This window comes from Panthera leo, chromosome B1 (assembly GCF_018350215.1).
Source record: "Panthera leo isolate Ple1 chromosome B1, P.leo_Ple1_pat1.1, whole genome shotgun sequence".
Lineage (NCBI taxonomy): Eukaryota > Metazoa > Chordata > Mammalia > Carnivora > Felidae > Panthera > Panthera leo.
This window is the reverse complement of record NC_056682.1, coordinates 200,249,010-200,265,205: the sequence shown is the minus strand read 5'-3', so window position 1 is coordinate 200,265,205 and position 16,196 is coordinate 200,249,010. Positions and strand designations below refer to the sequence as shown.

The 16,196-nt window shown below is 58.8% G+C and overlaps 1 protein-coding gene across 1 annotated transcript in view; it reads right to left on the bottom strand.

Moving 5' to 3' along the window:
• Window positions 1-254: 254 nt before the first annotated feature.
• The window catches only part of MAN2B2 (mannosidase alpha class 2B member 2), a 35,096-nt gene continuing 19,154 nt past the window's right edge, over window positions 255-16,196 (bottom strand). The window contains 15 exon segments of the mRNA XM_042936744.1: window positions 255-488; window positions 1,334-1,533; window positions 3,247-3,256; window positions 5,421-5,597; window positions 5,599-5,697; window positions 6,920-7,121; window positions 9,629-9,681; window positions 9,684-9,850; window positions 9,853-9,904; window positions 10,771-10,904; window positions 12,494-12,735; window positions 13,624-13,813; window positions 15,680-15,703; window positions 15,706-15,802; window positions 15,805-15,882. Coding sequence (XP_042792678.1) covers window positions 255-488; window positions 1,334-1,533; window positions 3,247-3,256; window positions 5,421-5,597; window positions 5,599-5,697; window positions 6,920-7,121; window positions 9,629-9,681; window positions 9,684-9,850; window positions 9,853-9,904; window positions 10,771-10,904; window positions 12,494-12,735; window positions 13,624-13,813; window positions 15,680-15,703; window positions 15,706-15,802; window positions 15,805-15,882 — 1,959 coding nt within the window.

Here is a 16,196-nt window from a genome sequence, read left to right as displayed (position 1 = left end):
CCTGTGGTTCCTAGGAGCTGATGATGCTGTGTGCGGTGTGACCGCAGCATGGCAGGTGTCAGAACCCCCCGGGATATGCTTGCCAGTTCAGGCCTCACTGAGGATAGAGGCAAGGGGTTGTCTGCAGGTGCAGTCCCCCCACATTGACCTGTGTGGGTCCCTGGCAGGTGGAAATGGGCCCAAAGCCTTTCTTAACCTACTGTGGTAGATTCAGGAGGGTACAGATTCAGACACAGAAAGTAGCCTGTTCAGGGTCACACAGGTTGTAAGGGGCAGAGCTGGGATCTGACCCAGGGCTGCCCAGCTCCTGAGCCAGGCTGGAGCAGCTGGCGTTCCCGGGCACAGCCTGAGCCGGGGGGTCCCCAACCTCTGTGGTGGGAACGCTCCTGTGTCCTCCAGCTCCAGTGGTACAGGGTGCTCACATCCGAGGTCCCCATGAGTGAGCGCTCCTCCACGGCCACCATGGGACCCAGCCCTCCCAGTACGACCTGCAGGGACAGGAGAACCGGGAGGGTGAGCTACCCCGAGGCCCCAGAGCTGAGCAGAGGCAAAGCAGGGGCAGGGCCACAACACAGCTCCTCATTAATTCTCACAGCAAAGTCCGGACAGGACTGCGGCCCCATTTTACAGATGAGGACACTGAGGCCGGGACAAGCATGCTTCCCCAAGTGCTGTGCTGGATGAGCATCCCCAGGAGGTGGAGGAGGCTTTGAGTGCCTCCAACATCCAGTCCCCGCTCTCCCTGTATTTGCTCAGGGGGGCCCAGGAAGGAGGCCAGGCATAGCTGACCATCCCTGTGCCAAATGGGCATGGACCCAGCCTCCTGTGGGGGGTGGTGGGGGGAGGCCAGTGGCCGATTCTGGCCACTGAAAAGGAAGGGACCGTCTGCTGCCTGGAGGTGGAGGCGGTTCTGGGGAAGCTTCCCTGCCCTGACAGGAGAAAGCACTGAGGGGCAAGGCCCTTTTCACTGCTGCCCGCCCCCCTTCTGCCTTCACATCTGCTGGTGGGGCCTGTGCCTGCTTGTGACCAGGGGGGACCAGCAGAAGAAAAACAGCCAGCATGCTGACAAAGGCCGGCTGCAGGACAAAGTGACCCAGGGAGGGACCAGAGAAAAGACAAACACCTAGAAGGCTAGGCAGGAGGGAAGGGGTGCCCCTCACCCCCGCCAGCGCCCCCTCCAGGCTTTAGTGAGAACACCCTCAACAATCTCTCTGCCAAGGTCTTTGCCAGAGGGGGTTTCACACGTGGCACGGCCTCCCTGCGGGAGCCTCAGCCCGCAGCCAGGGAGGACTCTCACAGGGGTCTGAGGGCGGGCCGGGGGTGGGTCGGTTACCTTCAGATTCACCGTCACAGGCTGAGACAGGACCGGGTCCCCCCCGACCTCACATAGGTGGTGGAGCCACAGCAGGACGCAGCGGAGGTCTGCCTTGGCCTTTCCTCCATGGCCTTCAGGGACAGAAGGAGGGCGGCAGTGAGGACCCCTCTGAGCCCCAGTCCTCCAGTCTGGACCCGGCACTTTGCACCTGCTCTCCGCTCCTCACCCTCACCCGCCCCGCAAGGCAGCTGACACGGCCTCCACTTGATGGCCAAGGAAACCAAGGCTCAGAGAGGTGCAGTCACTTGCCCAAAGCCACACAGCAGGTGGGCACCAGAGGGAAGATTCTAGGTCCGGCAGCCTCCAAGGCCTCCTGCCGCACCCACAGGGGCGATGCCAAGGGTGCCTGCAAGTCTCCCCTCTGGTCTGATGTGTGGTCATCCCTGGGCCTGTCCCCAAGCATCCCAGTGCTCTGCTGGACCCCTCCCCTGCCCTGGGTGCTGTGGTGTGGCCCGGAGGCCCCGAGGCCGATGCACAGGGAGCAGAAGGGATGTGTCCCTTGCACAGAAGCTTGTCTTGCCTCCGTGAAGGAGGAAGCACCTGCTGGACTATGACCTCCCTCTGTCAGGGGCCCTGGTGGCCACAGTGACAAGGGCCTTCTGCTGAGCCCACCAGCCACGTGTCCTGGGGGAGAAATGAACATGGCTGTGTCAGGACAGGGGGGGTTGGGCCTTCTTGCAACTGCAGCACAAGAGGCTTGTAAACTCTCTTCTACGTGTCCCAGGGCGGTGGTTATGGATTTGAGTCCTGAGTCAGGCAAGTCCCTGTCTCCTGATGACGGTGGGGGTTACGATGGTGGCGATGACAAGACACATGGTTCATGAGGCGGCCGTGAGCTTGGGGAAAGCGGGAGGATCTCACTCCATCCCCGAGGCTCTGTTCCCTCTGCCCCTCGCTCGCTGCTCTCCAGGGAGGAGGGACCTCCATTCAGTGGGCCTGGGGCACCCCCAGTCCAGCCCCTTCTCCTTTGGGAGCCAGCCGTCCACAGGAGACCCGTTGACTCTCGGTGGCTCCGCACACAAGTGGGAAGGGGACGCTCTGCTGTGTGGGGGAGGCTGCCTGCCCAGCGTCTTCTGTGACCGGTGGGGGTTCTCGATAATGGGGTTCAGTGTTAGGAAGCCACTTGGCTGCAGAAATGAGCTGCGGTCCCCGAGATCCACTTGATCAGAGACGAAGGTGTTATCTGGCCTGTAGTCACTTCTTTTTCCTCCTTAATCTGTGGACTCCTGAGGTCTCTTTGGTGCGGCCAGGACCCGGGTGGGGCTCCGGGGACAAGAGGGTGGCTGAGGGGCAGTCAGCCCTGCCTTTGAGCTCTGACAGGGGAAAGGGGAGGAGAGGGTCCAGCTAGACTTTGACAGTAGGATGAGTTGGTTCATGGCAGGGGTCACCTCCCCCAGGAAGCCCTCCATGATGCCTGCTGGGGGATTAACATGAACATCAGCATCATTGTCTCGTGGCTTGGCGGCTTCCCCTTCTAGTCTGAGAGCTCTGTGAGTCCAGGGTCCTTGCCTACCTACGTCACCAGCCCAGTGCCCAGCACAAGAGACATTTGTTCACTGAATGAGTGGAAACTCCGGCAGTCAGGATCCTGAGTCCAGAGGCCAAGTGGGAACTCAGCTGTTCAGGGCTCCAGGAGGAGTCCCTGGAGGAAGCAGGACGGGTATGCAGCCTGAAGCTCTGGCAGAAGGTGGACGATGGCCGGGGGGTGGGGGTGGGGTTACCAGGGGTCCATGAGAATGGGTGTGGACAAATCCTGGACTGGGGTCCATGCCCATCGTGTGCCCTGCTTGCTGAGTGACTCTGGTTCCTCACTGCCTCCCTCTGGGCCTCAGTCTCCCCGTGGGGCAGAGAAGAGGAACAGGTGACCTCACCGAGGGGAGCCTGGTGGACATGGGGAGGGACGAGGGAGTCTTGGACTCAGATCACACAGTCCAAGAGCTGGAAGGACCCTGAATCTCTGGTCCAGCCATTTCAGAGCGCAGATGGGGAGCCTAACGCCCAGAGAGGGGACGTGGTTTGTTCAAGATCACAGGGCAGGGTCATGATTTCTCTTTAAGGTCTAGGATGTCGGCATCTCCCCTCTTGTCATCCAGGATCCCCCTGCTCAGAAGGCACCTCAGCGTCCCCTTCCTCCTTTTAGGACATGCCCTTTGAACCCTGGGCTGCAGCTGGGGCCCCCACCTCTTCCCAGTCCCTCGGCCACAGTGATGGGTCTGGGATCAGGCCACCAGCTCCTATCAGCCCCAGTCAGGAGCTTTCCCTGGGACTCTGCACCTGCGTCTGGAAATTCTGAGTCTGGTTCTTGGTGGGGGGAGGGGGGGCGACATGCACCGCAGAGGAGTTCACGGCCGCTTCCCAGTAAGGAGCAGACAGAGCGTCTACAGGCAGGGAGGAGCACAGCTGAGCCAATCAGATTCCTGGTCTGGGATGGAGCCTTAGACCCAGAGCCTTAGAGGCAGCTCATGGCAGTCCTGGGGGGCATGGCTGTGAACACCTGCTCCCCACAGACTCCCAGCTGCCCTGCCCCCACCCCGCCTGCCCAAGCCTCTTGTCCAGCTGCAAAACCAGCTGCCTCTTCCCTTTCTTTTACTTACAGACAAGAGAACTTCAACTGGCACCCCTCAAACTGGACCCTGATGTCTCCCAGGCTTTGCGTCCCCAGAGCACAAAGCCCCAGGCTCTCTCCTCAGCACCGCTCCCCGTGCTCCCTAACCCTAGGTCTGAATGAGCAGGCGCCCCAGGGGACAGCTCAGGAGGTCCTTCAGGAGAGCCCTGGCCCTTGCACATCCATGCTGTGCAGCACCCAGCAAGCACTCAGTAAGTGCTTCTTGCGTGACCAAGAAAGAGCCTACGTGCTTCTAAAGCCCTGGGAGGGTCCCGGCTCTAAAACCGAAGAAAGGAGAAATTGTAACCCCATCTCATCAAAACCTCCGCAAGTGAGGAGAAGCAGCCCCAGTACAAGGTGGAGTGAGAAACACACCAAGTTGCATGTGGGTGTTTCATTGTGTAAGGGCTGCTCCAAAGTCCCGTCTTTAATCACAGTCCTTACTTACTGTTTCTCGTGTTCAGTTATTTCAGGAGACGCACGGGACTTCTGTACATCTACAGAGCTCTGAGTGGAGGCAATGCATGAGCTTTGCTGACCAGACCAGGGACTAGAGCCACCCTCACCTGGTGACGGCATACCCGGAAATCGGATAGAACAAGTCTTTTAATGTTGATCCTCTAGGGCTGAGGGCGTCAGGCCAAATACGTCATATTGAGACAGAAAAGGAGACATTAGAGCAGAAAATGAAGCACTCAGGGCAAAGGTAGAGGATCGAACTGAAGTGAGTCTCAGATCCACTCACACCAGCTACGTGAGCTTGAGTGAACCCGAACCTCTCTGCACCACAGTTTGCCCATATATGAAAAAAAAATTTTTTTTAATGTTTATTTTAATGTTTATTTTGAGAGAGAGTGAGACACAGCGTAAGCAGGGGAGGGGCAGAGAGAGAGAGGGAGGGAGAGAGGGAGGTACACAATCAGAAGCAGGCTCCAGGCTCTGAGCTGTCGGCACAGCCATAGAGGGGCTCCTGGTCACCTGCCCCAGGTCACGGGGCTGGAGGCCAAGGTGGTGGGAGCTGATGTCCGGCTTCCACCAGGCAGAGATGTCCGAGGATCAGCTGACGGGGGTCAGGCCCCGCTCCGCCTTGACCGGCATCATCTCGGAATCCTCAGACCCACCCCCGATGAGGCGCTCATCTTACACGAGAGGAAACTGAGGCACGGGTGGGGACGGGGACATTCCTCTGCATGTGGGGGCGCCAGACGCCAGGTGTGACCCGGGTCGGGGCCTCCACCCCTAACTGCACGGCTGGGCAAGGGGGCTCTGCCAGACATCCCCCAGGGGCCTCTGCCACTGCAAGGGGCTGCTTTAACGGGCTCCCCGCTCCGGCCTCTGGGCGAGGGCCGTCAGGGACCACCCCCCCCCCCCCCCCGTGGGCCCGGCCCCCCCCCCCCCCCCCCCGTGGGCCCCGCGTCCACCGGGCATCGCAGGCCGTACCCGAGTGATGTTGTTCATGTTGTTCGTGTATTTCCGGAAGTGCCTCCGCTGCATCCGGCAGCCGCTGTTGTCCGAGGAGAGGACCCGGCGGTTGTGTAGACTGGCGCTGGTCCTCAGGATGGCCTCGCGGTTCAGCTGCAAGGCCCCCCCCCCCCCCCCCCCCCCCCCCCCCCCCCCCACGGCACTCCTGCTCGATGCGACGGCAGAGCAGCTCTCTGCTGTGGCTTCGTGGGACGTGGGTGAGTCGGGAGTAGATGGCCTATGTGTGATCCTGTCCCTCACCCTCCTGGAGCAGAAGCCAAATCTGTGGGTCACGCTTTGGGAACCAGTGGCTCCCCCTTCCTTCCTTCCTTCCTTCTTCCTTCCTTCCTCCTTCCTTCCTTCCTTCCTTCCTTCCTTCCTTCCTTCCTCCTTCCTCCCTCCCTCCCTCCCTCCTTCCTTCCTTCCTTCCTCCTTCCTTCCTTCCTTCTTCCTTCCTTCCTCCCTCCCTCCCTCCCTCCCTTCCTTCCTTCCTCCTTCCTTCCTCCCTCCCTCCTTCCTTCCTTCCTTCCTCCCTCCCTTCCTTCCTCCTTCCTTCCTCCTTCCTTCCTTCCTTCTTCTTTCCTCCTTCCTCTTTCCTTCCTTCTTCCTCCCTCCCTTCCTTCCTCCCTTCCTTCTTTCTTTCTTCCTTCTTCCTTCCTTCCTTCCTCCTTCCTTCCTCCTTCCTTCCTTCCTTCCTTCCTTCTTCCTTCCTTCCTCCTTCCTTCCTTCCTTCCTTCTTCTTTCCTCCTTCCTCTTTCCTTCCTTCTTCCTCCCTCCCTTCCTTCCTCCCTTCCTTCTTTCTTTCTTCCTTCTTCCTTCCTCCTTCCTTCCTTCCTTCCTTCCTTCCTTCCTTCCTTCCTCCTTCCTTCCTCCTTCCTTCCTCCTTCCTTCCTTCCTTCCTTCTTCCTTCCTTCCTCCTTCCTTCCTTCCTTCCTTCTTCTTTCCTCCTTCCTCTTTCCTTCCTTCTTCCTCCCTCCCTTCCTTCTTTCTTTCTTCCTTCTTCCTTCCTCCTTCCTTCCTTCCTTCCTTCCTTCCTTCCTTCCTTCTTTCCTTCCTTCCTTCCTGGTTTTGATCCCACCTTGCCTCCTCCTTCCTGTCTGCAGCTAGGGCAGGGGGGCAGGAAGCCCTCCTGGGCATATTATGGGAGGAGCCAGGTCCAGGTTCTTGATAAGCAGGAGCTGGGGTGCTCTGCCTGGATGGCTTAGGTCTGTCACGAAAACGCGAGACTCCCCTCCTGCGTGAGTCATTGCCCCTGTGGGTTCCTGTCCCAGCTCTGAACTTGGACACCCTCTACGAGGCACGCAGCACGTGCGATGGAGCCAGGAGGCCAGGGAGCAGAGTAACCCTTTCTTCATCAAGCTCCCATGGAGAACGACCATGTGCCAAGCACGGGTCCCAGAGCAGGTAACCGGAGCAAACATGGGCACTCATCCCGTCAGGGCCCCGCCCACGCGCACCTGGCACGACTCTGGGGGAGCCCGAGTGCACCTGTAGGGGTACTGCCGGATCTCGGTCCTGAGCTCCCCTGCCACAATCTGCATTCCCACTGGTTTCCGGGGGCGCTTCGCGGTCTCATCGGGTGCAGACGCGTAGTTATTAGAAATGGGCTGCGGATCCATATCACTGTTGACGTGGTACTCCATGAACTCCCGGGTCACCTGCACTGTGGGGTTACTCTCTCTGCAGAGATGGGAAAGGGGAAACAGTATTATGTTTGTGCACACGTGTCCCGAGCACGGTCCTCGCCATCGGGGAGCAGGCTAACGAGCCCTCTCCGCAGACGCCAGCCTCGACCTGTGAACACGAGTGATCTCGGCAGAGTAAGTGACAGGCACGAGGCTGCTCGGTGAAGCTCGTGCACTTGCATCAGATAAAGCCCGTGAGACCCCCCCCCCTCCCCGAGCCATAGTGGCCTCAGATCCTCCCGTGTGCCAGAGGGGACCCAAAGCTGGAGGGCGACAGAGGCTACATAACAGGGCTCTGAGAGCATAAGCCCAGGGGTAGCTTCCCGCGGAGGTGGTGCCTGCTCTCCAGGCGGCCAGCTGGGCCCACCCTACTCCTTTCCGCGGGACCCCAACCGGCGCAAGCAGGGGCCTTTGTCCTGCTGACCCAGATGCCCAGGTGTCAAGAGCCATCGCCTTCACTCACCTTACCTCATCAAGTTCTCCAGACGCCCGAGGGCAGAGAATATTAACCCATTTCACACTGAGTCACGTAAGGCTGGGTTTCCCGACATCACTGGCTTCAGACCACATGCACTGTAGACATGGTGTAGACACGTATATGGTGTAGACGGGTATATGGTGTAGAAGGGTATGTGGTGTAGATGCATATATGGTGTAGACCAGTATATGGTATAGGCAGGTATATGGTGTAGACAGGTATATGGTGTAGACACGTGTATGGTATAGACGGGTATATGGTGTAGATGGGTATGTGGTGTAGATGGATATATGGTGTGGACTGGTATATATTGTAGATGCATATATGGTGTAGACAGGTATATGGTGTAGACACATATATGGTGTAGACGGGTATGTGGTATAGATGCATATATGGTATAGACACATATATGGTGTAGACGGGTATGCGGTGTAGACAAGTATGTGGTGTAGATGGATATATGGTGTGGACTGGTATATATTGTACATGCATATATGGTGTAGATGTGTATATGGTATAGATGCGTACCTAGTGTAGATAGGTATGTGGTGTAGATGGGTATATGGTGTAGACACGTATATTGTGTAGATGCATATGTGGTGTAGACATGTATATGGATTGTACATCTGTGTGTGTGCTAAGGCACAACCATGACTGGGACCAGGAGGTGGCCCTGCCACAAGGCAGTACGTGAAGAAGTGCTTACTTCTGACCGATTTCGGGAATTTCTGTGCTACTGTGGTGGGGATGGACAGGGAGGAAGAGGAGGCATCCAAGAAGGGGCCCATTCGCCCCTTGAAGAGGAGAGAAAGAATCCTTGTCATTAGTCTGGCCCCAAGGCCTTTCCCTTCAGGACTTGGCTGCGTGCCCCCAACATCCCTTCAGAAACTCCACTGCTGTCCCCGCTCTTCACTGACCACCCACATTGGCTGCGGTCAGCCCGTCCTGCCTGCCCCGTGCTCTCTCGAGAAGGGTCTGTGCAATGACCGAAGGGCAGAGCTCCTGATGGGGTGCCATGCAGTGACTGCTTGGTTGCTCTGTGGGTGCACAGCTGGGGACAGCTGGCTTGGGGCTGAACCCCAGGTACCACTCACCTCACAGCCGTGCTCCCCTTCCCTTCTCGCTCCTTCACTCTGATGTTCTTCCAGATACTCCCCCCAGACCTCCTGCTTCTCCCGCACTTCCAGTGCTGTTGGGAGGTCACTTCAAGAAAAGCAAGTGGCTGTTCTAGCAGAGGCAGGTGGGGTGGAATGAAAACTATCTGGAGGTGGCCTGAGTATGGACAGGGCTGGCTCTAAACATCTGGGAGGCCCTTTTCCTGGAGGTCACCTGCCTTCTCTGCTGCCAACAATTAGTTGCTGAATGAGTGGATATGTAAATAGATGGCTGGCTGGACGAGTGAGTGGGCGGAAGCGTGGATGGATGGACACGTGGTTGGGTGAACATATAGATGAGTGGGAGGGTGAGTGGGTGGGCGGGCAGATGGGCGGATGGAGGGGTGGTTTGTGTGTGGATACATGGATGGATACGGGGCTTAGTGGATGCATGGGCGGGTAGGTGGTTGGATGGATGCATGAACAAGAGGGATAGTGTATGTATGTAGGTATGTATGTAAGTACGTAGGTATGTATGTAATATGTAGGTATGTTGTATGCATGGATGGATGGATAGGTAAACGGGAGGTAAGGAGATGGATGGATGAGTGATTTAGCAGTTGGTGGGCAGATGGGATGATTTATGTTGCTTTAAATTTAAGAAAATGTATGACGTGAATATTATATATTTCCCCGGAGTGGGTCCTCAACTTTTGTTAGGGACCGACAGCCCTGGAATGATAAGGTTCAGGAAGGGCTTTCTTGTACTGGTCTAATCTGACAATACAGAAGTCAAGACACTAATGCAGGAAGGGCCTTCGCCACCTTCTGGTGGTTCCCATAGCAGGTGAGGACAGAGACAGGTGGGGAGTGACAGCTCAGGTGCCAGGACACGCCTCTGCCTCAGAACCAGCAATGGCTGCACCTCACCTCTCCCACATGCTGCGCATCAGGTTGGTGTCACAGTCCAGGAACACGGTGTTTTAATGTCATTCTTCACCGGCAACAGGTGCCTGATCCCTGGACCAGTGCACGTCCACGGCCTGCGCCCAAACTGGGTGGAACTAACTATGGTGGCAACTGGTTCGTGGATGCCCGTCTGGGTCCCCTCGGTGCTCCTGATGCCGTAGTGCCGGTAACTGAGGCCTGGAAGGTGGTCAGCACATGCAGGTCGTATGTAGGTTGTTTCTCCCTTGATTTCTGGACCTGCAAGGCCAGTGGGACAGGACACAATGTGGGTTTCAGGGCTCGAAAACCCCTCAGTCTCCTCCATAACCTGTGGCTTGCATACCTCCTGGACTGGGTGCTCACTACTCACGAGGCAGCAGGGTCTTTCCGTCATGGACTGAGCTGACTTCCCTCCAGGCACCTCCCTGCTCGACAGGACCCGGCCCCAACCTCATCTCCCTGCCTGGCCTCCCTCACTCCTTGGGCACCAGCATCAGCAACTGCCCTTCCTTCCAGGCACCCCTGCTGTTCCCTGCTCTGAGCATGACATTCGTGCCCAGGGGCTCAGCACTCAGCCCAGCTGGACCAGAATGTGCATTTGGAGGGTGTGCTGAATGATGTCAGCACCCCCTGCACATCCCCAGGAAAACAGTGGCCCCGGGGGACAGGCAGGGTACCCTGGGAGCCTGCAGCTCTAGGCAGTGGAAAGGATGAGAACAGACCTCGCGCACCGGGTGTCTGGGTGTGCAGACACAGGCAGCTGGGCCAGCCTGGAACACCAGCACCTCCTCGAGGCGCCCCTTTCAAGACTCCTGAGGGCCTTTCCCAGAAAAGGTGGAAATTTACATGAGAATATCAACACACCCGAGGGAGGGGGCTGAGGAGAAGCCGCCCAATCAGGTCAGACCAGCCAGGGGGTCCTACAAGGAGGGGACAGTGGGGGGCACTTTGGGCCACTTCAGATGCCCAAGGCCCAGTGTCTGTCCCATGGTGGATCCCAGGACCCTCACTGGATATGGGTTCCCATGGGGATGTCCTCGAAGTGAGGACCCCGTCGGCACACGTTTCCTTTAACTGCTCCCACTTCTGGACGTGCCCGCCATGAGCTGGTGTCACTCCCATACCTGTGCAGGCACCGGGTGGCCTGACGCATCGGTGATGCTGACCCAGGAGGAGTCCACAGTCAGGGTAATGATGGTGGTGACCGTCCAGGCCAAGGGGTTGAAGACCATGACAACGTGTCCCCCACGTTCTGGGTCTAAACGCAGAGACCTGGCTTTACCTGCTGCCCTTTGACTCACCCTACACACCTGGGTGCCCTTGTCACATGGAAATGGAGGCAGGTGAGACACAGCCCTGAGAGCTCCCAGGGGACCTGTGTATGGGGACCAGTGGGCTAGTCGGCTCCTACACTCGGCACCCCATCCTCTGCTCAGGGCTCTGTTCCCGGTCCCCGGGCAGGGAAGGCTGGAAGGGAACACACAGGGTCCCTCCGGAGAGCTGAGGTTCCCCGTGCTCCTCTCACATCACTCCCTGACAGCCCCACTTGACTGATGAGGAAACTGAGGCCCAGAGAAATACAGTCACCTGCCCAACGTGACCCGCTACTAAGGTCTGGCTCCCAATTTGAGTGCTTGGTATCGGGAAGGACTGGAGAATTCTCGGGAGGCTGGAATTCTCGGGAGGCTGTCGGGGCCAGTCTCATCACCTAGCCCAGCATTTGAGCCCCAGTGATGCGGCCTGGATTCCATGTCTGTTCTATCCTTACTCCCAGCGAGGGCAGTTCTGGCCATGTCTGATGATTCCCGGATCCCCGAACACATCACACACCTCCCAGCCCCCGCCTCTGCCCAGGCTCTTCCCTGTGGCTGGGACACCTTTCCTGACCTCCTCTGCCAGTTCATTTCTCGGGGAGGCCACCCTGGTGGGGACATGGGAACGGATGGCCCCACCTGGCAGGGATCTCAGACCCCAGACTCCAGCTCGGCTGCCACTGTCTCCCCCACCAACCCCGTGATCTGCGGGCTGTGACCCTGTGTGCCGCAGGTCTGGTCCCTGGGGCCCTTCCCCGGTCTGACGGTCAGATGGCACTACACACAGACACGGGGGGAGGGGGGCGGCCAGGTGTGCGGTGAGGTCAGTCGTGAGGACGCACCGTGACCCGGTCTGGCTGATGTGTGGAGCTGGGGGAGGGGCAGCAGGCCTTGTGCACGGGACGTGTCGGGCACGTGTAGGGAGACCAACGTGTGCCGGTGCCCCCAGGACTTCCTGGTTCAAGAAAGCTCCTCAGTCCCAAACTGGCATCAGCAATTACTCGACGCCCACAGAAGCCTCCCTTCAAACAGGCTGGAGATCCGCGCCCAAACTGAACTTCAGAGGGCGCTGGGGATCCAGGCTGGGCTCAGGCCCCTGAGGACCCCTGCATCCTCTGCAGTCAGGGCAGCGCAGGGCCGCGGGTTCAATCCCTGCTCCGCACTTCCTGGCTGAGCGACCCTGAGCCCGTCCACAACCTCTCTGTTTCTGCTGTGGGTGCCCCTACGTGGGGAGGATAGTGGAAGTTCCCAGCTTCCGGACTTTCCAGGCGTTACGTTAAACCCTGCGTGACGCGTGCTTAGCAGATGCCAAAGCAAGTTGCCGCTTATCAGTCTAATGGTCACACATCACAGACAGGACAGGAGCCTCCGAGCAGTCAAGGCACGTGCCAAGTTCAGGGGCACACAAGGGAGGTGGTTCAAGACTGAGACTCAGGTGTTCCAGTGCCGCTCCGTGACCCCCCGGGCTCTCTGGTCAGGACGGTCACAGCCTCCTCCCAGGTCTGCAGAAGCATCCTGCGGGGGCCTCGTTTACCCGAGTGGGCTGGGGTCCTGTCCTGGACGATGCAGGCCGTCAGCTTGTGCACGCCGTGCATCCCCGCGCTCAGATTCTCCACGTACATGTCCCTCACCTTGGGCGTCTCAGTCCCAGGGATGGCGTCGTGGTGCTGCACCCGTAGCCCGACCAGAGTAGGGGAAGCATGGGATCGGGACCCGCCTCTCCAGAGCACCCGCTCACCTCCCAGGTGCTGGCTCTCCTTCCCTCTCGCCAGGTGCCTGTGGAGAAGGTGAGGGTCCCTCCCACTTTTCACAAGAGGAAACTGAGTCTCAGAGGGGCTGGTGACCTTGCGGACACCCACTGCCTGAGTCCCCTGGCTTGGGCAAGAAACAGACATCTGGATGGGTCCCGTCCCAGGTTCGTCTCTGCTGCCCCGTCTTCCTATAAAAGCTGCTGGAATGCTCCAGGCACCCTCCCGTCTCTGTACCAAGGTGGGAACGGGATCAGCTCACCTTCCCTGAGGGGACACGGAGGCTCCACCTGGCGGAGCCACTTGTCCTGCCTGCTCTGATAGCCTCTAAATTCTACCCACTTCACCCCCAGCACACATTCTGCCAGCAACTCCCTTTAGGTGGGTGTGCAGATGTCATGGCCAGCGTGGCTCTTTTCTGGCGGGTGAGGACAAGTTACAGGATTTCTTGGGCCTCAGGTTTCCCATCTGTGCATGGGGGACAGGTGGAGATAGAAAGGTGGGACAACTTCCTCGGGGCAGCCGCCGTACCGGGCAGGTCGTGTCCATCGTATTCTACTGCCCCCACCCCGGGGTGGCCACGTGCTCTCACTGTACTGGGACGAATTTGAGCTCAGCGAGGGCAAAGGTGCCTGAGGCCACACGGCTGAGCTGGACGCAATCCACGCAGGACTGATGGCCACCACCGCTTTGCCCTTTGCCCTCTGCGTAAAGTCGGCCCGAAAGCTTCCTGCAGCCCCCAGCTGAACACTGTCACTGTCCTCGCCTCGGCCCATGTCCACATGCACTTGCCTGTGACCACAGGCCTCCTCAGTGTTCTCATCTGGAAAGTGGACGTCTAGTGACCAGGGGTTGGGACAGCACACCGCACAGGGGGTTTGCAACCTGGTACCGTCACCGAGACGTGTGACGTCACCTCGGAGACCGCCCAGGGGGCCACTGCAGCTGCTTCAGGGCCCGGTTCAGGCCCAGGTGCTGCTGGGGGGCCGGCCACACGTAGCGAGTGGACACGGACTGCCCGGCATACAGCAGTGTGCTGACTCGCCTCGCCAGCCCCTTGAGCCCGCTGTGGGATGCGTAGAAGCCGGTCCAGGCCTGAAATGGATCTGGATAGAAGGGCTGGCGGTTGGCAAGAGTCTCTCTGCCCTGGGGTCTTGCTGAACCAAAGCCCCAGAAAAGCTGGGGAAGCTTGGGGCTGGGAGGCCGGTCTGCCTGGGTCATCTAAGGAGGCAGCCACAGACCCCTGCTCTGGCCAGGCCGGGAGTGGCCCAGGATCCCTGGGAGGGGCTGGGGAAAGTGGGAGCATCAGGCTGGGCTGGGCCAGGCCTGGGTGTTGAAAGACTGGGTGGGGGGACCTGAGAGCCGACGGTAGACCTCGGAAGCCTGGAACAGCATGTGAGCGAAGGGTCTGGAGACTTGGGGGGAGAGGAGAGTGCGATGGGGGCCAAGTGGGCTGCCCCCGCCTGAGACGCACCCTGAGTGCAGGCAGAGGCCTTTGCGTGGGACTCGAGGGCAATGGGGGGTCCCGGGACAAGCCTGCAATCAGCGGGTCCCTCTGGCAGACCAGGGAGGTGGGATGGCGTGGGGACCCGAGGGATCCGGTAGCTGCCGTCCTGACCTGCACAGAGGATGAGGCCTGACCAAGGCTTGGGTGGGAGCAGGGTGGGGCTGGGTGCCTCCGGGGGCGGCTGGGTCTCACAAGGTGGGTGACAGTTCCTACTGTTCTTGCCTCCCGCCTCCTCCCTGGCTGGGCTGTGCCTGCATTCCCTGACCTTGACCCACGGGACCTGAGCCACACCGGGAAGGGTAGCCATGCTCTCCGGGGAAAGGCCGCAGGCTGTGGGGACCGCTAGACCATGTTGCCCACAGCTCCTCCGGCAGGCTGAGGGTCCTGGTCGGGCAGGGGCACCCCACAGCCTGAGCTCTACTTTAGGCACCAGGCAGGCCTATTGCCTTCCCAAGGCCCCAGTGACTCAGAGCAGGGCCCAGGGCTCACCTCACCTGTCCAGTGTCCACATAAAATTGTCTCTGCCCCGGGGCCTTCAGGGAGGGAGCCAAGCCCATTGAGTACACCTGCAGGACTGTGCCATATCTCCGCCTCTTAGATGCAGCCCCGCCCACGGCAGCACAAGCCCACCCCCCTCCCTGTAGCCACTCCTACCTGGATTGTAAACCCGCCCACAGGGACGTAGTCCTGAACTTCAACTATGACCACGCCCATATCAAATTTAACCCCTCCCACCTCTACTGTAACCAAGCACACACCCAGGAAGCCCTCCCACCTGAATGGAGCCCAGGCCTCACGGATGTGACCCTTCCATCTCACTATCTCCCGGCCCACTTCCGTGCGGCCACACCCACCGTTACAGTAACCACGCCCACTTGAATGTATCCCCTCCCACAGTGAATTAACCTCCCAGGTCAATGTATCCCTTTCCACTCAACTGTAACCCCGCGCACTTCAATATGTCCTCTTTCTTCTGGGCCGTAAGCCCTCCCACAATGCAGTAGCCCCTCCCACCTAAACTGTGACCACGCCCACAGCCATGAATCTCCTCTCATCTCTACATCCAGCCAGCTCTCCAACCACACGCTCTGAATGGTAGCGTCCTCAGAACAATTTGCCCCACATTCTCACCACCCAGACAAGAGACCAAGGCGACAAGAGACTAGACCAACCCGTCTCATGGCCGTGTCAGCGCAGGGCTCAGCCCAGTTCCAGCCCCGCATGGGGCTGGAACCTGACATCTCTCTGGAAGGGAAGGAAATGGAGAGATGGGAAAATGGGTGCTATGGAGCCATTATGTGAGTATCCTGTCTATACTAAGATGTGTAGGTGGGACAGCTAGGCGGGACAGGACCCGTCTCGGCCCCAGTGACCCTCACAAGCTCCATCAGCAGGGCAGAGGCGACACTCAGGCGGGCGCCCTCCCTGGCACCAGATCTCCACCCCAACCTGCAGACGCTCATACCTGAGGAATAGGGCAGGAAGTCCCGTGGTCGTGGATGTTCCAGGCGACATTGTGAGTGTGCACGGCACGGAAATAGTCGGCCAGTGTGGCGTGCTCCACAGAGATGCCAAGCTTGGAGGCGGAGAGTTAGAGTTGATGAATTCCATCAGAAGGTCCATGTTGGTGAACTGGAGCGAGGCGTTGAAGAACTGCTTGTCACAGCCCTGCGGGAGGGGGCATGGCACAAAGCCTTGTAATTCCGGGGAGAGCCCGGCCCAGGCAGAGCCCGCCCCTCATCAACCGGCATGAAGGGCCCTCCCACTCTCCCTGGAAGCCTCAGAACCCCAACCAGCTCCCTGACTGCGACCGTTGACCCTTTCTTTTTGTCTTGTCTTGTCTTTTTTTCTTCTCTTCTTTTTTATTTTCTTTTGTCTTGTTTTTTCTCTTTCTTATCCTTTTCTTTCTCTTCTCCTTCCTTTTTTCTTTCTTATATTATGTTTTACATCTCAAGTATTTGTTAATCTTATAACTGGACTTT